The sequence below is a fragment of the Bison bison genome, unplaced genomic scaffold (assembly GCF_000754665.1).
Source record: "Bison bison bison isolate TAMUID 2011002044 unplaced genomic scaffold, Bison_UMD1.0 scf7180017864270, whole genome shotgun sequence".
NCBI lineage: Eukaryota > Metazoa > Chordata > Mammalia > Artiodactyla > Bovidae > Bison > Bison bison.
In genome coordinates this window covers 8,474,615-8,499,888 of record NW_011494842.1, presented here as the reverse complement: position 1 = coordinate 8,499,888, position 25,274 = coordinate 8,474,615, and the positions used below count along the sequence as shown (strand labels likewise).

Genomic DNA, 25,274 nt, shown 5'->3' with positions numbered 1-25,274 from the left:
GTTAATTTGGAAGGAAATTATCATCAATTACCTGCCCAACATGGTATCCGGATGAGCAGTGAAAATCTGTGGGTTGACAACAAAACGTGTACCGTCCACAAGAAGTGTCACTTTCTCTGGCGCCTGAGAGTGAACGTTACAGCCAAAGCCCACAGCGCTGTTTCCAAATCGCTCTGGAGCAATGAAAGGTTCATGACTCCGTTTATTCCCACTCGGGAAGCAAGAGCCTTTGACATCTTCAGGAAGTGACATCATGTGAGGGAACGGAAGATTTGCTGGCTGAGAGGCAGAGTCAAGTGGAAGGTCTAAAAGATCATACGATACAAACAAACCAAAATAACTTGACGGCAAAAAGCCTCGGGAGAAAAATAAACCTTGTCCTTTTAAAAAAACAAGAACAAAAAACATTAAACAAGAAAATGCCCAAGCTTTAGGTATCCAAAGGCAAAAACTCTTGTCCAGAGCACATAAAGAAAAAACAAACTCGAGACCCATACTGGATGCCCAGGAGCTTTTCCTTCTGCGTTGTGTATGTTTTTGTGTGCTGGGAGAGGGCAATGAAGGCAGTAATGCCCGCATTCTAAAAATATAACTATCAGGGAATTTCCTGGAGGTCCAGTGGTTAGGACTCACTGCTTCCACTGCTGGGGGCCCAAGTTTGATCCCCGTTCAGGGAAGGAAGTCTCGCAAGTCATGGGGCATGGCCAAAAAATAAAATGATTGAACACTGGAGAAGAATTTCTATGGAAAACAAGCAACTCTCTGCCATATTTTCAAACCTCCCCTAGTCTTGTTTCACAGGCACTTTATTTTCATTTTCACTTCTATCTCTAAATACTGACCAAATTTCCTGCATTTTATTTAAGAAACTTGATAAATTCATTAGTCAACACTATTCGTTTTCCACATTCTTAAAAAACATTTCTAAATTTTATTTTCCAAAAAGGATAGTGATAGTCTCTTAATTGCCCCACTTTTCCTGGAAATTCATTGAAAAATGCATTTTCATTACGCACAGGGGAATCCTAACATTACCAACACCATTTTCTGAACAGACAGGTCTTGCTCTCAACGGAAAAGTTCCAATGCAAATGGTCTTGGATTAGAATTCATTCATGGAATCAAAATTTTTGTTTTAGTATCACCAAAGAGCCATTTCCTTAAAGAATCTGACTTTTCTAAACCTGATTCATTATCTGTAAAGTGAAAATAACGTTCACTCCACCTACCTCACAGGATTGGTTTAACTATCAACTGAAATAACAGTTAAAACAGCACTTAAAAATGTATAATACCACCTCATGTAAATAGGCTGAAAACCAGATATCTGAAATCTGGCTGTATACAGAAGATGATACGGAAAAAATATTTTCAAAAGGATTACCAGAAGATTGTTTTTAAAATTTTTTTGGCCACACCATGCAGCATTGGGATCTTAGTTTCCTGACCAGGTATCAAACCCGCATCCCCTGCAGTGGGGGTGTGGATGGCTTGGGAAGTCCCAGAAGATTCTTTTAATTAGGGACCTCTCCTAGTATATTTTATGTTAATGCAAAAGAATGTGTTTTTTTTTAATGAAAAATTTCAAATATATCAAAGCCTAGAGTTAATACAGTATGTGTACATCACCTGGATTTGGTTAACATTTTCCTAAATTTTCTTCACACTTTTTTAGAAAGAAATGAAATAGGTACAATTTAATGTCTCACTCCCACCCTTCATGTCTCTCCCACTCTTCACGTCTTTTAAATTCGTTTACAATAATTCATGAACAGGATTACTGTCCATGACCTCTGAGAAATTAGTTTTATTTCAGGCACTTAAGATAATCAAATAAACTGTTAGCTAGAGTATACTTGATTTTTCCCCATTTGCTGCTGCTGCTGCTGCTGCTGCTAAGTCACTTCAGTCATGTCCGACTCTGTGCGACCCCATAGACGGCAGCCCACTAGGCTCCACCATCCCTGGGATTCTCCAGGCAAGAACACTGGAGTGGGTTGCCATTTCCTTCTCCAATGCATGCATGCATGCTAAGTCGCTTCAGTCGTGTCTGACTCTGTGCGACCCTACGGACACCAGGCTCCTCTGTCCACGGGATTCTCTAGGTAAGAATACTGGAGTGGGTTGCCATTTCCTTCTCTACATTTGCTTCTAGAGGAAAGGAAACCAAAATTTAGACCAAAAACCTGTTTAGGGTTCACATCCTATAGCCTCTGGTAAATTTTCAATGTGGCTCTCTGTTTGGATACCAAGAGCTAAGTTTCTACAAATCCTTGGGCAAGCTTGTAGCAAGAAAAACTTTAATCACCAAGCCAGGCTTTCAACACTGTAAGTGCTGTTTTTAAAAATGAAACTAGGTACCTAATTTATTACCTCAGTTCTGCAGAATACTTGAATTTTCCCCCAGCAAAGAGGCAATTAAATTGGGCTGATTCCTGAAGGACGCCTCAGGTTCCATCCTACTTAAATGGGTGAGCAGGATGAGATTCGCTGCATAAATTCTCTGTAATGGGCACTCTAGGGTGGCAGGTACACTCTGCTTTTCTGTCAGCAAAGGCTGGCCAGAAAGACACAGGTTTAAATCCCAGTCCCCCACCTCTTAGCAGTGTGAACCTGAGCAAGTTACTAATAACCTTTGAAGCCTCAGCTTCCCCATCTGTAAAAAGATTAATCTAAGCAGGGATCAGCAAACTTTCTGTGAAGAGCTAAAAAGTAATTATGTTTGGCTTTGTGGGTCCCAGTCTCTGCCACAGTGCAGGAAAGTAGCCATAGACAGTATGTAAATGAATGGGCATGATGGCTGTGTTTCAAGTTTTTATTTATAAAAACAGGTAGTGGTTCAGAGTTGATCAGTCTGCCACCCTTGATTTAAAAAAAATAAACTTTTAGCACAGTGAGTGCTCAATAAATGGTAACTGCTATTATTTTTGTTGCTACTGTTTTTATTAAAAGTTAAAAAGAACCTAACAATTTATCAAGAGCCTTGACATCCATTAACTCAGTATCTTCCAGCCTTGTGAGGTAAGGAGAATATTAACATCCTTGCTGTCTAGATTAAGCAAGCAGGGCTCAGAAAGAGTAAGGCGCTCATTCATGGTTACAGCTAGAATGTGAATCTCCAAACCCAAGACTATTTTTCTTATACTATTATCACCAAGTTAGATGTACTAAACTGATTAAGTAAATGGAGATTTTAAAGCAACTGTACTGTGAGAATTGGACTGTGAAGAAGGCTGAGCGCCGAAGAATTGATGCTTTTGAACTGTGGTGTTGGAGAAGACTCTTGAGAGTCCCTTGGACTGCAAGGAGATCCAACCAGTCCATTCTGAAGGAGATCAGCCCTGGGATTTCTTTGGAAGGAATGATGCTAAAGCTGAAACTCCAGTACTTTGGCCACCTGATGCAAAGAGTTGACTCACTGGAAAAGACTCTGATGCTGGGAGGGATTGGGGGCAGGAGGAGAAGGGGACGACAGAGGATGAGATGTCTGGATGGCATCACTGACTCGATGGACATGAGTCTGAGTGAACTCCGGGAGTTGGTGATGGACAGGGAGGCCTGGCGTGCTTCGATTCATGGGGTCGCAAAGAGTCGGACACGACTGAGCGACTGATCTGATCTGATACTCTAATTTAAAAAAGGACTTCTCTAACTGTCCAGGGGTTACGACTCCATGCTTCCAATCCAGGGGTCACAGGTTCCATCCCTGGTTAGGAAACTAAGATTCCATGTGCCACATGGCACAGCCAAAAAAATAATTTTTTTTTAAAGTGGAGATTTTTTGGTAATAGCTTTATATACTTGTGATATGTAAGCTAAGCCAATTAACTGGATATATTATTTAGAGTAAGAACATTTATGCCTTCTGGGAGAATAGGTGCTCAGGTGTCAGAAAGCCCTCCAGACTAAAGCAAGAGCTAATCATCATACCATCATTCCTGGGACCTAGAGGATAAGTAAGATTTTGAAGACCAGAAGAAGCTGGACTGTTTGCTTCTTTTTCTTGAGCTGCAGCTGAAGCTTCATCCATCAGGCAGCTGGCCTCCTGCTGCAGTAGCCTGTCGCTCTCAGTGCCGCGGCGAACACTCATCCTTGGACTGTGTGTCCTGAACTGTCTGCTTGATCACAGGGAAATCCTGGAAGACAGCAATATGCATGATTTAGAACTAACTAGAGAACTCTCAGAGAGTTCTTATTCTTGTTTTGAGAAGAAATGACATCGTAAACATTTCTGTGATTTTATACTGAGAGGAATTGGGCTGACTTGAGTTGTATTTACCAAATCACAAAGAACACTGATAAACTTGTTACTAGGGAATAATTTCAAAGTTTATTTATAAACAGACATCAAATCCACTGACTTCGCCCATATTCACATTCAATTCCGCATATTAACTGGTGGTAAAATAACTTGGTGGTGTTTATACCACAGATTCACATTAGGGACAGAGAGTTCAAATTGTCAATTAAAGAAAACCAGCCCATATGTCTCAAAAACTTGAGAGATACATTCCCGCAACAGTTGAGCACTAGGAAATCAGAATCACAACTACAGTGCGAGCGTGACAGTTGAAACCGGAAGTCATGGGCACTAAAAATAATTTTTTTTAAATAATAAATTTACGTATGGTGCTCAAGTTCTCCTTTATAAGTTCTCTCTTTCACTTTCTGTACCTTTTGCTTGACCCCTATCTCAAAATTACAGCAAGATGTCACTGGTTATAAGCCTAACTCTCTCCAGCAGTGCACAGCCGTGGTGAACACCACCTCCCGAGGGATGCCGTGTGCCGCGCAGCCGCTGCTTGGGCAGAATGGCCGCCTCGCACCTCTCTTCTGGGTGACCACCCTGCCCCGCAGCCTTTCCACCCTCTGGGGCTGCCCAGCTGCCGCAAACATCCCTGAAAGTCATCCTACTTAGCACGTTCCCAGTTATACTCTACTAGGTTCCACTAGGTGTTCTGATAGAAGAGGCATATTACTAGCAATGTTTATGCCTAAGGATTGCATGAAAACAATACAGGAGGAAGAAGTTATGCTTTAGGAAGAAGTTTCATCACTAAGATCAGGAACATGTTTTAATAATAACTCTGAATTTCCTGACATGCAAACACGTAGAGGTGCCAATAAACACTTTAAACTGCATTCGATTTTGAATAACTTCATAATCTATATTAGTACATTTTTGAGCATAACGATTGATCATTTAGTCCTGTTTTAACTTGCACGAAATATCAATATAATAATGAGCCCTTTTTAAGAAAGGAGCCAGTACAGATGCCTGAAAGCAAATAATTTTAAAGAGACACTTTCACAGTTGATGAAATCTTAAATTCTCAGATAATAGCTCTTACAACGTAAGGCACACTGAGGAGATAAAGTGAACGTTCTGTTGGAAAACCTGACATATGGCTACAGCTTTTTCCAGATTACCCTTTCTTAAAGAAAAACGTATTTATGTATTTACACAAAACATGTGGCCCCTTAAAATTGATCCCTAGCAACTGGTAAAGTCAAATAGAATCACCACTGCCTTCAAGTTTGACTCAGAAGATGTCAAAATGAAAATCAAGACTAGAGAATAAGATAAAGAAGATCCATGAAACTGGACAAAGCATTACTAACACGGAAGGACCAAAAGGCGGTCTGCTTCTGTCAGCTTAACTGGGTTTGAACCACGTTCCACTCTGTGTACTTGCGCTGCTTAACTCTTCACTAGCTGCTCCAGAACCAAGTTCAAACTTCTTTTTGTTGCTCTCCAAAATATCTCTTGGAACAAAACAACTTTGAATAAACAGATTTCTTGAGAATCCGCACAGACGAGACCATTATATAAGTTACTTCATTTATTCCCTACAATGTGTGAAAAAGTTTCATTATAATAGACTATAATGAAAACATTTTCTTCCTAGTCTATGAATAATACCAGGGCTCAAAATTCAGTTTAACTTACAACAATGAATTAATAAACAGAAAGACATGCTTGAAAATTAGCAGGGGCAGGTATCTCCAATGAAGAAAAAGAAAGTAACCTGCTGAGCACTTGACAAGCATTTTATTTGTATTTAGTTAATTTTTATTATAAATAAAACATGAAAATTCTCCCTCTCAGGAGCCTGGTAGGCTGCAGTCCATGGTATCGCAAAGAGTCAGACACGACTAAGCAACTTCACTTTCACTTTTCACTTTCATGCACTGGAGAAGGAAATGGCAACCCACTCCAGTGTTCTTGCCTGGAGAATCCCAGGGACGGTGGAGCCTGGTGGGCTGCCATCTATGGGGTCACACAGAGTCGGACACGACTGAAGCGACTTAGCAGCAGCAGCAAAAGAATTCAAGCGTTATACAGGTATACTATAAAAGCATATCATTTGTAAAAAAACATACAAACTATACATTCTCACTCGGTAATATGCTTTTTTGAAATTAACATTCTAAAACCACCCATGTTAGAAGACACATCTATCTAGTTCACTCATTTTTAACTGCTGTGTAATATTCTATGATTCTGCTTTCCTATCTATGAATTAAGTTGTTTCTAACTATTACAATGTTTCAATAAATAGGATCAAAGTGTACCATGAAATTCCAAGACAGGACCCAATTTGCAGTTTCTCCAAAAGAATTTGGCCTCAAAACATTTTTTTTCCCCAAGAAACCATCTCAGGATTAATGCTTAGTGGCACACACTTTAAGAAACCACCATCATTTCTCAAAGTCCCCTATAAACTAATTCTTCTATAATCCTAGAATGATAGAAGAAAACCCTCTTGATCTATGAAACCTAAGAAGCAAACTGACAGACACTGAATTCTTCAACAAATAACAAAGCAATGAGTTTCAACATTATGGTAAGGGTCTGCTCCCCTTCCAGGATGGATGTTTCATTCAACTTTGAATGTATATTTTTATTGCCTACCATGGCTCATTTCTGTAACCATCCCCCAAATGCATCTTGGTCCTCAGAATAGATCTAAGAAAAAAAGAAAAGAAAGAAAGAAATAAGCAAAGCACTTGAATATAGTTCTCCATTGCTACAAAACTGTCTGTGGCCAACACAGACCTAAGTCATAGCAGTATACAACGACAAGCACCAAAGGATCATGCACACCCCTGGTACACCTAACAGTAACTGAAGAGACTGCTTCAGAAAAGAACTAGGAATTACAGACACATAAATAATGGAACTCTGACTGTAGAGCTGTGAAACAAAACAAACATCCAGCAAGCCAGCTCAAGCATCACTTCCACACAGAATGTGAAACCATGTTTTAAACACTCTAAAGAGCTACACAAATACATATATCTATTATCTATTATTTATCTATTCTATATTATTTATCTATTTCATAGGCCTCCTGTGAAGGCCCCTATTTTGTTAAAGAGTTGCTCTAGCTGACCCGGAACGGCAAAACCTTTACTATAATCTCCCCACCTTGGAAAATTTGTGTATAATCTTTGATAGTGGAATTTGCTCCATATAGTCTTTGCACCTAAAAAAAATGACATGTTGGTTTCTCCCTAGAACATAGTCCCTCTCAAGTATTAATCCATAATGAGTCTATGTATTTTCTTCTTTTTACTTACAATTCCCTCTAATCATTTATGAAGAAAACAAGATTATGGAAACGTGATTTGTGTAACTGAGTTCAGATCTTGCAACTGAACTATTCAGATTTTGAAAATGTAGTTGGGGGACTTCCCCTGCTGGTCCAGTGGTAAACACTTCACCTTCCAATGCAGAGGGTGCAGGTTCGATCCCTGGTCTGGGAGCTAAGATCCCATATGCCCTATGGCCAAGAAACCAGGACATAAACAACATAAGCAATATTGTAACAAATTCAATGAAGAATTTAAAAAAAGAAAAGAAAATGTAGTTGGAATGCCTATGGGGCCAAACTTCACATGGACAGATCTCAAAAGCATAATGCTTTCAGACTGCTAATGATACGAGGAGTTATAGTCATAATCCAAGAATCCTGTGATAAAATAATTGTATTTTTCCATATATAAAATAGCATCAGTGTTTTACTGCTTATAAAAGCAATCTATGCTCAATAAAAAAAGTCAATATAGAAAGATATAAATACTTCAAAAATCAAAGCTGTGGTAAAATACATGCACATGTATCTTTGGGCACATATTCCATTATATCCTTGGAATAAACGCCTAGAGATACAATCACTATAGAAAAACGTAAATAAGTTTTGATGTATACTGCCAGACTGTCCTTTATAAACATACCAATTTATACTCCTTCTGGCAGCACAGAACATCCATTCTCCAGAACTCTGGCTAACAGCATATCAACCTTCCTCATCTTTGCTAGTGAGATAGTGTGAAATATGACAGCTCATAGTGTGGTCATTGAAAAGTCATTCACTCTTTTTAAAATTTTTAATTGGAAGATAATTGCTTTACAATATTGTGCTGGCTTCTGCCATACATCAACATAAATCAGCCAGAGGTACACATATATCCCCTCCCTCTTGGACTTTCTTCCCTCCCACCTCCCACCCCATCCCACCCCTCTAGGTTGTCACAAAGCAAAAAGTCATTCATTTTCATCAACACTTGGAAAATTTCACCTTTAAGAGCCTTAAAAGATTTCAGTAGGCAGGGAAAAAAAATCCCATGCTGGGTAAACATTGGGTAATAGCAGTGATATTCACGTCAAGTTTGTCGGGCTTGACGAGAATCACTGGATGTTGCCATGGCTTGCTCTCATCTCCCTAGAAGTATAAATGACAAGGTATGATGACAAGACCCCCCACTGCTGCTGCTAAGTCGATTCAGTCGTGTCTGACTCCGTGCGACCCCAGAGACGGCAGCCCACCAGGCTCTGCTGTCCCTGGGATTCTCCAGGCAAGAATACTGGAGTGGGTTGCCATTTCCTTCTCCAATGCATGAACGTGAAAGTGAAGTCGCTCAGTCGTGTCCGACTCTTTGCGACCCCATGGACTGCAGCCTAGCAGGCTCCTCCGTCCATGGGATTTTCCAGGCAAGAGTACTGGAGTGGGGGCCATTGCCTTCTCCGAAGACCACCCACTAGACTGAGGCAAAGCAGTTTCTGGCTTTGGCGTTGTTACTATTGATAATTAAGCCTCACCACCAAGAAAACGTTCTTTAAGCATCAGTGTTTTCATCCATAAAAATAGGATGATATCAGCCACTACAAAGCTAGATAGTCCTTTCTCAATTAAGATGTATGGGAAAAAAAGCATGAAGTGCTATACAAAAGCAAGAGACACATCTGTTATATGAATCTCCCTTATACAACTGCTTAGTTACCATTTATTGGGCTCTTGAAGCGCGTCATCCTCCACTTTTGAATATACTTTCTATGTTCTATTGTATGGTTCTACTGATTTCAGCTACATTTCTTTCTGATTTCAGCAAAATGACACATGGTACTGCCTTTAGGGCTTCCCCAGGGGCTCAGGAGAAAGAATTCACCTGCAACACAGGAGATGTGGGCTTGATCCCCAGGTTGGGAAGATCCCCAAGGGAAGAAAATAGCAACCCATTCTAGTATTCTTGCCTGGGAAATCCCATGGACAGAGGAGGAGCCTGGCAGTCTATAGCCCATGGAGTCGCAAGAGTTGGACAGGACAGAGGTTAAACAACTACTACTTTTAGAATTCTCTGAATTATTTTTTGCCTCAGTTGCCTAACTTGCCCTTTGAACCTGACCTTTTGTGTCTTTCCACTTTTCCCTCAGGAATTTGTTATTGTTTAGTTGCTAAGTCCTGTCCAACTCTTTGTGACCCCATGGGCTGTAGCCCACCAGGCTCCTCTGTCCATGGGATTTCCCAAGCAAGAATACTGGAGTGGGTTGCCATTTCCTTCTCCAGGGGATCTCCTCGACCCAGGGATGGAACTGTTGTCTCCCACCACTGGCAGGCTGAGCCAGCAGGGAAGCCCAGTTAGCACAGATCTAACAAAATCCAAATGGCTAACCAACTAACTGCCTTAATATATTCTCAAGAGTCTGTTTTTTCCCCACACTGATTTGAGATGGCACTTTAATCAAACACTAACATAATTTATGCTTGGTCTGGTTTTTAAACTCTGTTCCACTGATTAATCTTATTTGTCAATACAATTGTCCAATTTAACAATCTTGACATCATTTTTCTGTCATTTATCTAGAACTTCTAGAATGGTTTTTAAGTTGTCAACAGGGAAATTTTTTCTTTTAATCTTTAAAATTATATCTTAACCACTCACTTTTTTTCTGCAGTGATTGCTAGTTTAGAATTATTAAGTTTCATAAAGCATTAAATTTAATGGAGATGGCAGCTGCACGCATACCAGTTTATTACTCAGAATGTAGCTTTGTTTGCTCTCTTACTATATGGAAGTAAAAATTTGCTTTACCCAAAAATATTACTGCCATAATTCATTCCAATGAAATATTTTTTAAATGTGTGGATAATTAGATGTATTAATACTAGAGCATTTTTACTATTTATAAGAGTGTTTAGTCAAGGTTTTAATTCAAAGTAAAAATGTTTATTTCAGCTATTTTAATACACATAAATACATTATTTACAAGTTAGGTTACTACTGCAGCTATACTAGAATACTTTTCTGTGCAAGATTTTGCTTTTCTTGAATACTGGTCAAGGTTGTTACACCTGCCTTTTTTATATACTCTTCCTGTGGGTCTAAGCAACTATATAATTAATCCCTGGTAAAGATCAATTCCCTTCCCCTAACTCTTTTTTTTTTTTCTTTTCAAAGAACTAATGCTATGAAATGTTCTCCCATTTCCCATACCATTTCCTCATTAAGTCTCAAATTAAGGGAATTGACAAAGCAATCTATGGCATGTGTAAACACTAAAAAAAAAAAAAAAAAAGTTAGCTATTATTACTTTTTATATACTCAAAACCAGCTTCAAGCCTATAAAAATCTTCAAAGACCTTATTTTTTAAATCTCTAATTGTTTCTTCTTTCCTGCATTAACACCTAACCTCAACTTTCATTCATTATCTCAATTTCAATACCAAAACCTCTCAATTATCCGATTAAAAAAAATCATCTTAGCATTAAAAAAAAAAGGTACACATTTCAAGTTATAAGATAAATAAGTGCTGGAGATGTACAACATGATACAGATAATTAACACTGCTTTCTTTACCTCACCTATGAAGGTTGCTAAGGGAGTAAATCCTAAGTTCTTATCACAAGGGAAAAAGGAATCTTTTTTTCTATTTGTCATGTTTCTATATGAGATTTATGTTCCCTAAACCTACTGTCATATCATTATGTAAGTAAGTCAAATTATGTTGTACATCTTAGACATATACAGTGCCACGTGTCAATCACATCAATACGTGTAGAAGGGAGAAAACTGTATCTCTGGGTATCTGTGTTTTCATAGAGATCAAGTACTAGAGTCCTTATATATCCATTTGCAGAGGCAATAAAACTCAACTATGATACCACTGTTAACTCTTAATTCCAAACATTTGCTGGTAACAAACATGTTATTTCTATAAACCAAACCTGTAGTTTTAGAACTAAAAACTACACATCTTTCTATTGGACCTTTTGTACTGACTAAGTGCTTTTATCAGCTAGGTTTCTTTTTTTTTTAATCTCTCAAAACCATGGAGAAGTTTCTGGTAGTCTCTTCAGATTATCAACAAATTAGTCCCAACATATATATTATAGCCAGCACTTATTTACCAAACCCCTACTGTGTGGAAGGCACACTGTGTGCCAGCACGGAGCAACACAAAGGACTGAGCAATGCTCTCAAGGGTTGGCCCCAAGCTCCCACTGAGGAGGTGGGGCTATATGAAAAAGACAAGCAACTTTAGGTAATAAAACAGAACAGGTGGTTCAAACCAGCGGTTCCAGATTCTCGGGCCTATTCTTACAATGAGTCTGGAATTTGTGATTAAAAATTAAACAGTCAGCTTCTTAGGCAGCTCTTATGTGGCACTCAGGTTCGGGGATTATAAAATAAACACCGAAGTTGGAGCGAAAATCACCTCTAGACAGTGTGGTTGAGAAAGGAAGTCTTCATATGAGATAAGATCTGAGCTGGGCTCGGAAGCAAAGATTTTCTCCTCAACATTATTTTTTTGAAACTTTTCAAATCTACAGAAAATTGAAAAAGTTATTATAACCAGTAAAATCTTATATATCCTTCAGATTTACCAATGATCATCTGCTCCCCCACCACACAAGTTTTTCTGAATCACTTAAAAGTTAACATTACAACACTTCACCCAAGTTGCTTCAGCAAGCACATTCTAAGCATGAGAGCATTCTCTTAAAAACACGCAGCAGCACTGCTCTCATGTCTAAGAAAAGGAACATCTGCATAATCTAACATATAACCAATAAGCAAATTTACTCAACTGGCCTAGTATTTTCTTGCATCATCTTTTTTGGGATCCATAAGTCAATCAAGGCTCATCCCTTACATTTGGCTGTTCTGAATCTTTCATATTCTGCATCCTCTGTCCCTACCACCGCAATTTGGGGGACAGCTGTTTTACATGAAATTGACTTTTTAAAAAAAGTCTAGGTCAGAGAAGGAACCCTCCTACACTGTTGGTGGGAATATAAATTAGCGCAGCCAACTACAAAAAACAGTATGGAGTTTCCTTAAACTAAAAATAGAGGCATCATATGATCTAGCAATCCCACTCCTGAGCACATATCCAGAAAAGACAAAAACACTAGTTCAAAAACATACACGTACCCCAGTGTTCACAGCAGCACTATGTACAACAGCAAAGACATGAAAACAACCCAAGGGACCATCAACAGATGACTGGCTTAAGAAAATGTGATATATAGATACAGATGCGTGTCACACACACACACACACACAGGAATACTCCTCAGCCATAAAAAAGAATGAAATATTGCCATCTGCAGCAACATGGAGGATAGACCTAAAGAATTTCATACTAAGTCAGAGAAAGACAATTATGATACCACTTACATGTGAAATCTGAAAAATAATACAAATGAATCTATATACAAAACAGACAGACTGCCAGACATGGAAAACAAACTTTGGTTATCGAAGCAGAAAGAGGAGGGGTGACAAATTAGGAGAACAGGATTAACAAATACAAACTACTACATATAAAATAGATACACAACAAGGAGTCACCATCTAACACATAACTACATTCAGTAGCTGATAATAATTACAGTGGAAAATAATCTGAAAAAATATATAACTGAATCACTTTGCTGTGCTAATAAAATATTATAAATCTATTATACTTCAATAAAAATTATTTTAAATTAAAAAGTGTAGGTCAGTTCTAACATCCATCTCATTGTTTCCATGTGATGTGATACAAGTTAAATTTTTTTTAAACAAGAATACAGTTGTACCCTTCAAACTGCCATCACATCAGAGTCACGTAATGCCAGGCTGCCCCACTACAGGGAATGTCTGATTATGTGGATGAAGTGGTGGCAACAGCTTTTTCTGTTGTAAAGAGATCTGATATCCTATCTCCCAGTAACTTTTCACCCAGGGGTTTCAGCATCTATTGATGATTCTTGCCCAAACCAATTATTAATACATTTACGTTTGGGACTACAAAATGATGACTTTCTAATTTTATCATTCTTCCTACATTTACTGTCTAGCATTCTTCTGTGAAGTAGAACTACTACTTCACTCTCCCTGTATCTTCCTTTTAAAATTTAATTATGAACTCAAAGATCTGTTTTAATCTAATGCATTAAAATGATCCATTACCATCTTTTTTTTTAACTTCTCCAGTTATTGGTTCAAATTGTCCCAGGTATGGCTAGTGGGATTCCCTTCAAGCCTTCATCTGTCATTTAAACACAATTCTATTGGTTTTTGGAGAAGGCGATGGCACCCCACTCCAGTACTCTTGCCTGGAAAATCCCATGGACGGAGGAGCCTGGTAGGCTGCAGTCCATGGGGTCGCTAAGCGTCAGACAAGACTGAGCAACTTCACTCTCACTTTTCGCTTTCATGCATTGGAGAAGGCAATGGCAACCCACTCCAGTGTTCTTGCCTGGAGAATCCCAGGGACGGGGGAGCCTGGTGGGCTGCTGTCTATGGGGTCGCAGAGAGTCGGACACGACTGAAGCGACTTAGCAGCAGCAGCAGCTATTGGTTTTTTGAGGCTACTTCCTATATAAGTTTTCTAAGCTCACCTTTCACCATCTCTGACCCTGACTTACAGTCAGCCAATTCTCCAGAAGACTTTCTTCTTTTTAATGGACAAAAGCATTTATAAATCAAGATGTGAACACCAGGTGTCTTATCTATTGGGGTGTCACAGTCTACTGAAATGGTTTAGAAGCAAACCTGGAGATTTTTTAAAACACAAACAGAGTTTATACTGATATTTTCACCTCAAATTTGACACTATGGTTTTTCTTTACTTATTTTATATTAGTACTGTATCTTTTCTCTCACAATGAAAATCTTGGTTCATAATTCAGTTTTAAAACTATAACATTAATGTTACTAACATTTAAACCCACTAAGTTTAATTGTCTTTTGGGGGCTAATTCTTTTTGTCCTTGAATTACATTTCACTAGGGATGTATCGTCAGCATGCTATGTTTATTTTATTTTTAGTTATATTATTTTATTCTGTATGTCCTGTAATTTAGGTTCATTTTTGTTTTTTAATCACTCAATTATAGCTTACTTTTCATTATTTTTTGATTATGTAAAACATTTATATGGTTCAAAAGTTAGTGTTACAAAAAAGGAATGCTTAGAGATATCTCTCCCTTCCCCTCCAGTATTTTCCTATCTATTCCCTGCACATAACTAGTTTTATTAATTTGTTTATCCTTCATGTTTCTCTTTATAGATAATATGTGTATATACATATAAATTCTTAATTCTTCTGTTTCTCATGCAAAAGATGGAATACCATATCCAGTTCTGTACTTTGCTATTTTTCTTAACACCGTATCTCAAAATTCACCCCGCAGGAGTGACTGGAAATCTTCCTCATTCTTTTAATGGCTGTTTAATACTCCACTCTTAGATGTGGAGAACTTTGGTTCTTAGATGTAGAACTTTGGTTCTCTATTAAAGAAAAGAAAGGGCATAAAACAGGGTTAATGATGTATAACAGGTAGAAAAGTAAGAGTGAAAAGGTGCTTTATTATTATAAGAAAGGAGCGCAGGGGTAGACCAGCCAGGTCAGAGTGAAGGATTAATACAAAAGGGTGGCAGAAAAGAGAGTAACCATCATACCATACAACTTCAGGGAACCCCAGCACACCACCATTTAAGGAGCTACACAACACACGACTTAGATGGCTGTACAGAACAGCCCTAGGAGAACACAGGTTGAAAAATAAGTTGCAGCTAGTTTACAGAGGCCTTGAATTATAAAGTAAAATAGAGTTAAGGACTTTGTCTTGTAGGTGAAGTTTTTATATAGAGAAGTTTCATATTCAACATGTTGCTTTAAAATAAATATAACCACAGATGGACAAGGAGAGTAAGAGGTTACTGGAACTGTCTAGACGAGACAGGATCTCAGTGGGGTGACAGAAAGAAGGGTAGCAGCTGGGAGATGCAGGGGAGAAAGGCAGCGTGCCCGCCGGCCTTCATTTCCGCGTATGAGCTGCTGGCAGAGGCCAGGCTGGCAGATAAAAGCACAAGGACGGCAGTGGTGAGACTGTAACTGCTTGGATACACTTCCCTGTCTCCTTTACTTGACGCTCCTAACTTACTGCTCTGATAGCCTTTCTGCCAATAAACTTAGGTCCAAAAACAGCTTTTGTGCCAGAAGACTGTATTACAGTTACCTGAATTTAAGACTTAAAGACCTTACATTCAATTAGTAATTGTCTAAAGGCCTTTAAACAATTTCCTTTACAACTTTATCAAATCACCTAATTAAAAGAACTATTAAACAAAAGGATTTAGAGAATAACTTTTTTACTCACTAATAAGACAAAAAAGAGACAAATATAGTTGAATCCCCAGTATCCTAAGTTTGATATTTCATTTTTAATGATACTTATAATCTTTTAGGGAGAAGGCAATGGCACCCCACTCCAGTACTGTTTCCCGGAAAATCCCATGGATGGAGGAGCCTGGTGGGCTGCAGTCCATGGGGTCGCTAAGAGTCACACACGACTGAGCGACTTCACTTTCACTTTCCACTTTCATGCATTGGAGAAGGAAATGGCAATCCACTCCAGTGTTATTGCCTGGAGAATCCCAGGGATGGGGGAGCCTGTTGGGCTGCCGTCTATGGGGTCGCACAGAATCGGACACGACTGAAGCGACTTAGCAGCATAATCTTTTAACATGCTCTTTTTGCGTTTTAGTACTTCAACTGCCTATCAAGCCAGTCTTAAAGTACTCAAAAAACCTTCAGTAAATCCTTAGATTCATTAATTTATCTGAAGAAGTTTTTAAATACTGCAACCCCTTTCAAGATGCAAAGTTTTCTTACATCCTTAAATGACCAAATCTAAACCCAATTACTCAAGAACACATTCTACATTAGAATCACTAATTAATCAGTTGAGATTCAATATGCCAAATTACCACAAACAGTCCATCTTAAGTCTAGATGGACTAACCTTTGTTGATTTTAACATATATCATTTGCTACATGTTATTCTAAGTACTTTATAAATGTTATTTAACTTAATACTAACAAAAACAACAAAAAACCTTTATGAAGTAGCTGCTATTATTATCCTCATTTACAGATGAGGAAACTGAGTAATAAAGAAGTTAAGAAAAGTTCTCACAGTCGCACAGCTAATAAATAGTACAGCCAGGCTTCAAACATAGGCTTCTGGCTTCAGAGTTAAACGCATGGTACCCTTAAGTTGTGCTATCTCTGCCTATTGGAGATTTACTTCTGATTTACTTCATGAAGTCTATGTTAAGTTTCCCAAGTTTGGAGATATGATCTCAAGCCAAAGATCTGGAGCCAAGACATATGACCTTTCCGTGCCAGTAATGAACACCCCTAGCACCTTTTCTGTTTAAATAGTTGCTTTGAAACAACCTCTAAATCAATTAACTCCAGATAGCAGATGATTTTACAATCTTGAGTTCCGAGTTCAATTTAAGACCTTACTTAATTCTGCTATAACTCTCAACTTTATTACCTAAAAACAGAGTAGATCAAATTCTGTAATTTCCACACAGGGTGCTTCTATCTTTTAATGGATTCAACTAGTTATGCTCATTCTAATGACAACTTTAAGCTAGGAACAATCCAAGGTATATAACAGGAAGAGACACTGAAGTTAAGATTACTTAATGGCAAATTTCCAGGAAATTTCCAAGATCTATACTATTAGCAATAATGTCTTAAACAGTACAAGGGTGTACAATTTTTTAAATTTTAAATCTATTATTCAATATAGTAGGCCATTTGATAAGAAAGGCTGAGTTCTTGTATGGCAAGATCTGAAGGTCTTAGGGGACAGATCTATGAAGCAGTACTGTAGCAATAGAACAAATGTTGAAAATTCTGGAGACAATCTACAGTCACTGTGTCAGAAGATGATTCAAGGACCAGTATTAATCAGTGTCAAAAGTTTTCACTGACATAGCAAAAATGAGGGCAACGGAGATAATGTAATGCATGCATACAAACATAATTATTATCCCAATTCTAAGACAACTGACATTGACTAAGACATCAATCTAAGAACAGTGTTTCAAGAAAGTGCTATCATATTACATACATGATTTTAAGACACAGCCTGATTTAAAAAATATTAAAATGTGAACTAAAGAATTGTGGCAGATGTTAGTTTAATGCTTTCTTGGTACCTAAACTAAGTTTTACTTCATTTTTTTATATTAAATGTCTTTTCTTTTATAAAATAATGGTGACAGAAAATGATAGGTGTTTTGTTTTTTTTTAAATGCTGGTCACCTGATGATGATGGGCTCCCAATTTTACCCCCACAATCATAAATCTCAAAAAGATCTGGGGTCCAAATCACCTTCCATCTAGGACTACAAAAACACTATTAGTTCAGCCCGGTCTAACTAAAAATATTCCAAAATAAAGAATCTCTTGCTTATTATTAGCTCATCCTATTGTTGGCCACTAATGCTTGGGGGGGGGGGATTTTTTTTTCCTTTGTGCCAAGTTGAAGTCTGCCTTCCTCCCTGCTCCCACCATGACTTCCATGCATTGGTAAGTCCTATCCCCTAGAATAATGCATCCATCAGAATGGGATGGGTGAAACCAAAAAAGAAAACAAAAACAAAAAAAACCCACATCTGTTTGAAGGCATCAGACAACTAGCAAGAGAGCCAAGACTGTGGAGGAGCTGTGATGGTCAGTTTTAGATGTCAGCCCAGGAGCTACAGTCCCAGTTATTCAATCAAATGCTAATCTAGGTGTTACTATAAAGTTTTTTGGTAGATGTGATTAAAGTATTTAATCATTTTAGGTTAAATAAGGAAGATTATCCTAGATAATGTGCGTGAGCCTGATCCAACCAATTCCAAGGCTTTAAGAGCAGAACTGAGGTTCTCTGAGGAAGAAAAAATTTGTCCTAGTCCAATCTCCACATGGTATACACTAACACCCTTCAACAAATAACTTAATATATATGTGCCTGTATTTATATACAAATAGATGATATATATTATTTTGATGGTATATAAATAGTACATAGAACCATAATCCACAATTAAAACCATCCTTTAGAGAAAATTCCAGGACCAAGTGGCTTGACTAGCAAATTCTTCCACATCTTTAAAGGAAGAAATTGTATCAGTCTTATCAATATAAACTCTTCCAGAGAACAGGAAAACAGGGCATACATCCCAATTCATTTTCTGAGGCCTGCATATAACACTGACTCAAAACTTCACTAGGACATTACCAAAAAGCATTATGGATGACTTTTTCTCACAAGCACAAAAATCCTATACCAATTATTTAAAAAAAAAGCAAACCCAGATACATAAAAAAGGATAATACAAAGGTTGGCTTAACATTCTAAAAATTAATATAATTCATCACATGAAAAGACTAAAAATGTTTTATAATAACTAAAATAGCATGAAATAGTACTGATACACTAGATTTTAAAAAGGCAAGTTGAAACAATCTAGTCATAGAAAAAGATTAAAAATATTAATATTCTACCTTAACTACAGGCTTATCATATGTGATTTTTAAAAAACTGTTTTATTGACTATGCCAAAGTCTCTAAAATGAATGTGTTAACTACTTTTAAAATGAGAAAAATAAAAGGAAAATGTACCTCTAAAAACAGGGAACTCTTTGAGAAAATGATGGAAGTTTTTAAAAAATCTTAGAATACTTTAAATTTTTTAAAGTTTAAGAGGAAAATGACATATCACTACTTAAGAGATCTTGACATTTTTTCCATCTAGATTCAAGAAGAAATATTAGGAATACCAGACAAATTAGGAATTTAGGTTAAATACATGAAATAGTTTCTCAAGCAGATTACTCAATAGGATGACAGAATAATCTTGATAGCTTTAAATCCAACACAAGGACTTAAGGTGGAGGCGTGATGCGCTTCTTAGGGGACTCAACAGCAAGCTCTAAGGAACAGGTGGAAGGCAGGACATGTGGGCAGGCACAGGATAAAGCATGATCCTCAAGTCCCAAGGTGGAGGGCGCTCAATAAGGACAACAGAACGTTCAGACTGTGTTAGTTGCTCAGCCGTATCCAACTCTTTGTGACCCCATAGACTGCAGCCCACCAGCTTCCTCTGGAATTCTCCACGGAATTCTCCAGGCAAGAATACTGTAGTGCGTTGCCATTCGCTTCTCCAGGGGATCTCCCCCACCCAGGGATCAAACCCAGGTCTCCTGCACTGCAGGCAGATTCTTTACTGACTGAGCCACCAGGGACAGATTACCTGGCATTTAATTCCCTAAACAGACTGCTATGAGCTAAATTAAATTGTGTTTCCTTCAAAATTCATATGTTGAAGTCTGTTACCCTAAATCCTCAGAATGTGGCCTTTAAAGAGGTGGTGGCTCTTTAAAAGAGTGGACATGACTGAGTGACTTAACACTCACTTTTCAAGATTAAATGAAGTCATTAGTGGGCCCTAATCCAATACAACTGGTGTCCTTTTAAGCAGAGATGAGGACAAGAGAGGCACAGAGGGAAGACCGACCATGTGAAGACACGGAGAAAGCAGCCACCCACAGGCAAAGGAGCAAGTCCTAAGAAGAAACCAACCCCAGCAACACCTTGAACTTGGGCTTCCAGCCTCCGGAAACTCTACTGTTTAAACCACACAGTTTGTGGTACTTTGTTATGGCAGTCCCAGCAAACAAATACATAGATATAACTGCAAAAATTAAAATTTTATCCTTTCCCACCAAAAGAGTTTTAAGGCCAATACACTGAAGGAATCTTACATGGTTTTAAGGTATATACTGTGGCCCTCCTATAGAAGTATAGATCATTAGTTGTTTTATTCTAAGAAAGGTGAACTTTCTCTAGTAACCTTAACCAAATCATGTCACAGATCTTTGTACTACACCCCAGTGCTTTCCAAAATTTTAGTAAGCCCTGCCTCCCCCATGTTACAGTAAGAAAGAAGGTTTAATTTATATCTACACTATAAAAGCCTTAACATTTCAACACTTGAAAGGACAATCTAAATCTAAAGAAAATATCAACAGTATCGTAAATTATTTTTAAAAAACCAATTAACAATCAGTATCTCCTGAGAACTCACAATAGTCAGGTGTAGATCAAAGCATTTTACATGAATTAACTCAATCCCAATAACCCTCTGATGTAGCTACTATTACAACCTCTATTTCAGAGAAAGAAACTGATGAATGTCCAAGCTAGTAAATGAAAGAGCTAGGATTTAAACCCAGGAAAAACTGGCTCCAAAGCCCACATTCTTAACCACTGCCCAGTGAAGAATAAGGAGGACACTACTGAGCATAAGTATTAATTGATGGAGTCGGTCTAAGCTTGAACGCTGGCTCAGCCACTGACAGGTGTATGACTTTGGGCAAACTTAAGCTCTTTATGTCTTAGATTCGTTGGCTATAAAATGGAGGAAATTAAATGAGAAATGTAGACACATTGAGTGAAGAGTCTGGTACAAAACAATGTCTACTAATCAGTCTGGTACATAATAATGTCTACTAATTAATAAGTCCTTATTATTTCTTTTTTCGGCCACACCCTGGTGCAAGCTGAACCTTAAGTTTCCCCACCAAGGATGAAACCCTCACTCCCTGCTGGGGAAGTGAAGAGTCTTAACCACTGGACCGCCAGGAAAGTTCCAAATCCTTACTATTTCTAATTCTACCTTCCTGAATATACAAGAACAATCCAAAAACATCTACTGTGGGGACTCTAAGAAAAATAGCATGGGGTTCTCTTCTTTCATCTGTACTTCTTTCTTTCCTACTATTCCAGAAATGCATATACTATTCCAAAAATCTCATTTCTCATAAGAGGTATATGGAATCAGATTAGCAGTTAGATCAGTCTTACTTTCTGTCTCCAACAGAGATACCTAATAATTTGGGTAAGGACAACAGTATAGTTACATGGCAAGTTCAAAAAATTCTGGACTTTGCTCAAACATCCAACATTTAATAAAAATTCAATGTACTTAACCTTTACTGAATTAAAAAAAATACCAACTTCATAACATTTCTTGGGATTACAAGAGAACTATTTGCTCATTATTTCAAGGTTCAGAATTCCTTATTTTAGTATTCCTACTCTTCCTGGTTTATGTGGTTAGAACACACTCTCCTTCCATCTCCATTTTTCCAAATATTGCTTTTGTATTCATGTGAAAGTCTCAGTTTTCTTCATCTACTTATAACTGAATTTCTCTAAACTGTTTCCATTTTTGAAGCATTTTTCTTGAGATGATTTAGTGGGAAGAACACTGGGCTAGGAGCCAGGGGTCCTCACTCTGCCATCTCATCTCTTAGATTCCTCATCTTAAAAGGCAAGAGGCGGGGGGAAAAAAAGCAAGAGGACTGCACCGTATAAATTTATAATAGGTTCCCTTATATCTCTAAGCCTCACAGTTCCATGACTCTGGGTGTTCCAACTAGAAATCATTCAGCATTCCAACAATTTCCCTACACTTTTTACTCCAGTTAGCCAAGGAGGAGTAGGCATGTACAGATTCAGGGGCAGCTGCTGCTGCTGCTAAGTCGCTTCAGTCGTGTCCGACTCTGTGCGACCCATAGATGGCAGCCCAACAGCCCCCCCCATCCCTGAGGAAGACGCCATAATCAAGAAGCCCAGGTTATAGAAGGAAAGACAACAGTATTTTGTGAATCAACAGAAATAGGTTAGGAACAAAAGTGAGACACTAAGAAGAAACCAAAGACAAAAGAAAAAAAAAAGTCAGAAAACACATAGTCTAACTCTAAGCTCATCCCTACACATCTATTAATATTTGAAGGACTAAGAAACAGAAAAAGCTTTCGGCAGCAGAGGTTATCCAGCCTTCATATTTGCCTCAAGGGAGCAATGCAACCCTGTGACATCTTTGTAATGTTGTTGCTAAAATGGCCTACTACAAAATAGGCATTACTGGGGTATCTGATGACTGAATTAATGTTCAGATAAACTGAAAGCCCTTGTAAATGCTACTGGTACTGCTACATAACAGGAAATCTGAGTTCAAGGCCAGATGAGAATTACACAGCATTAGCTGTCCTGGTTCTAAAGGGAAGAAGACTGAAATTAGTTGGGAGGGGGGAGATTTAGCCTAATGGCATTTCTAATGAGCTGATGATACTGGAAGCAGGCCCCTGAAAGATAAAAGGACAGATTAACAGGCACAGACTATCTCCAAGGCAGGCTTCCAATGTGGGGCTAGTGGTAAAGAACCTACCTGCCAATGCAAGACACGTCAGAGAGGCAGGTTCGATCCCTGGGTTGGGAAGATACCCTGGAGGGCAAAGCAACCCATTCCAGTATTCTTGCCTGGAGAATCCCATGAACAAGAGGAGCCTGGCGGGTTACAGCCCGTCGGGTCACAAAGAGTTGGACATGACTGAAGCAACTTAGTACACAGTAATCTCTAAGGCATTAGAATATGTATTTCCTACCCCAATATCCTGGTAGCTCAAACGGTAAAAAAAAAACTGCCTGAAATTCGGGAGAACTGGGTGTGATCCCTGGGTTGGAAAGATCCCCTGGAGAAGGGAACAGCTTCCCACTCCAGTATTCTGGCCTGGAGAATTTCATGGACTGTATAGTCCATGGGGTCTCAAAGAGTCAGAAGACTGAGTGACTTTCACTCACTCACCCTGATGGCAGAGTCCAAGAAAGCACTCTTTAGTTTCCTTCTACAGACTCAGACCTTCTTGGCTTATGACTGGCTAGGGGACAAAGGAGAATAAAAATCAACAAAAGGATAAGGAAGTTGGCCAGTTCTAAAAATTCTCAGGCCAGTCTATTTTGCTGTTTCTCTAAGTGTGGTCCCTGGATCACCAATAACAGACCCAGAAAGGGGGTGCTTGCTTAACATGCAGACTCAGGACCCATCACTGATTTCCAGAATCAAATTTCTGAGAGTAGTACAAATAAAAACCACATGAGTTATCACCGCACACTTCTCAGAACGGCTGGCATCAAAAAGAACACAAATGTTGGCAAGGATGTGGAGAAAAGAGAATCATCTTACACTATTGGTCAGAATGTAAATTTGTGCACTCACTATGGAAAACAGTACGGAAGTTTTTCAAAAACTAAAATGAGATCTATGTGACCCAGCAATTCCACTCCTGGTGATACATCTGAAAAAAAACAAAAGCACTAATTGGAAAAGATACACGTACCCTAATGTTCATAGCAGCATTATTTACAATTGCTAAGATACGGAAGGAACCTAAATGTCAATCAACAGATGTATGGATAAAGAGGTAATAAATATATGCCATGGACTAATACTCAACTAAAAATGAAAAACAAAATTTGCCCATCTGCAACAACATGGATGGACTCGGACGGCAGTATGCTAAGTGAAAAGTCTGACAGAGAAAGATAAATGCTGTATGGTATCACTGATACGTGGAATGTAAAAAAAAATACAACCAATATGTAACAAAAAAAAAGCCAATTCACAGATATAGAGGAAAAACTAGTGATCACAGGGTGGCAGCGGGGTAACAAAGGGGTGGGGAGTGGGAAGCGAGAACTACCAGGTATAAGACAGGTTCAAGGATGTTATTGTACAACACAGGGAATATAGCCAATATTTTGTAATAACTGCAAGTGAAAAGTAATCTTTAAAATTATATAAACAATTTTAATATATACAAAAAATTGGGAGACGGGTATTTACATTTTGGGGGGGGGTATTTACATTTTCAAGGCGCAAATTCATGTTTAAGAACTGTCCCAGATGTGCAGGGAGGGTGAGAAAAAGTTGAGGATGAAGTTCTTTTGACTGGATTAATCAAATTCAGCTATGATAACAGCACTGTTTGGGGACCATTAAAAACTCTTAATTTCTCAGGTAACAGCTGCTCCTAGTTGTTTAACAGCTAAGAGAGGGACAATTAAAGGGCCTGAAAAATGCATTTTCATAACCGGGTTTAACAGTTCCTTGCCGCCTGTTATCTTGCTAGTTTATTCACTGGTTTCTCCTTTAAAAATAAATCGGATCAATCCCGGAATTTTCAGAAAGAATCACAAACTCCAAAAGAGAAGAGATTTTTTGAATAGTGCAGAACTGAAGACACTCAACGCTATAAAAAGTAAGGTTTTATTTAAAAGAAAATTACCAGTTCAGTCTCCCCCAGCTCTTCAGCACCGATGAAAGCTGGTAATTTGTGGGTGGCAGAGAAGGAAGATTTTGAAGAAGGGGTGCAAAGAGCGAGAAGTCCGACCCAACTACCTAATTTTTAGTGAATTCAATGAATTGCCAGAAAACAAAAACAAAAACACGCAGGCAAGTGTTTTATCTATAAACACTCCCGAGCTCTCACTATTTCTCCTCCTTTAGGATAAAAACACCAAAGGCCTGCAGGAAAGTCAAGTTATACTTCAGCTGTGCCCGGAATGTGTAGACCTATGTCCACGCAAAGCGATCCCCTCTTCTTCCCCGGATTACCAGGCTTTACCCTCAGCACGAAAACCGGCGCCTGGAACCCGTTTGCCAACGTTTTTCCTCGAGATGATAGCACCGCCGCGGCCTTTCGATGGGGGTACGACCCGGAGGGCTGCCGCCCGAGCGCCGTCCTGAGGAGCGGGTCCCCTTACCCCCCGACACAAAGGCATTTCCCGGGGCCAGGCCC

The 25,274-nt window shown here is 38.6% G+C and overlaps 1 protein-coding gene across 3 annotated transcripts in view; it reads right to left on the bottom strand.

Moving 5' to 3' along the window:
- Nucleotides 1-25,274, bottom strand: part of KCTD20 (potassium channel tetramerization domain containing 20) — a 38,581-nt gene that overhangs the window by 10,540 nt on the left and 2,767 nt on the right. Inside the window, exons 1-4 of one of the 3 annotated variants that reach the window (XM_010848661.1) lie at nucleotides 6,917-7,758; nucleotides 5,623-5,850; nucleotides 3,931-4,136; nucleotides 32-305 (exon numbers count right to left, since the gene is read on the bottom strand). In XM_010848661.1, coding sequence (XP_010846963.1) covers nucleotides 32-305; nucleotides 3,931-4,090 — 434 coding nt within the window. In that variant the 5' untranslated portion in view covers nucleotides 4,091-4,136; nucleotides 5,623-5,850; nucleotides 6,917-7,758. Of the gene's footprint in view, nucleotides 1-31; nucleotides 306-3,930; nucleotides 4,137-5,622; nucleotides 5,851-6,916; nucleotides 7,759-25,274 lie in introns of those variants that run through there. The other 2 variants (XM_010848660.1, XM_010848659.1) reach the window with 2 other exon arrangements.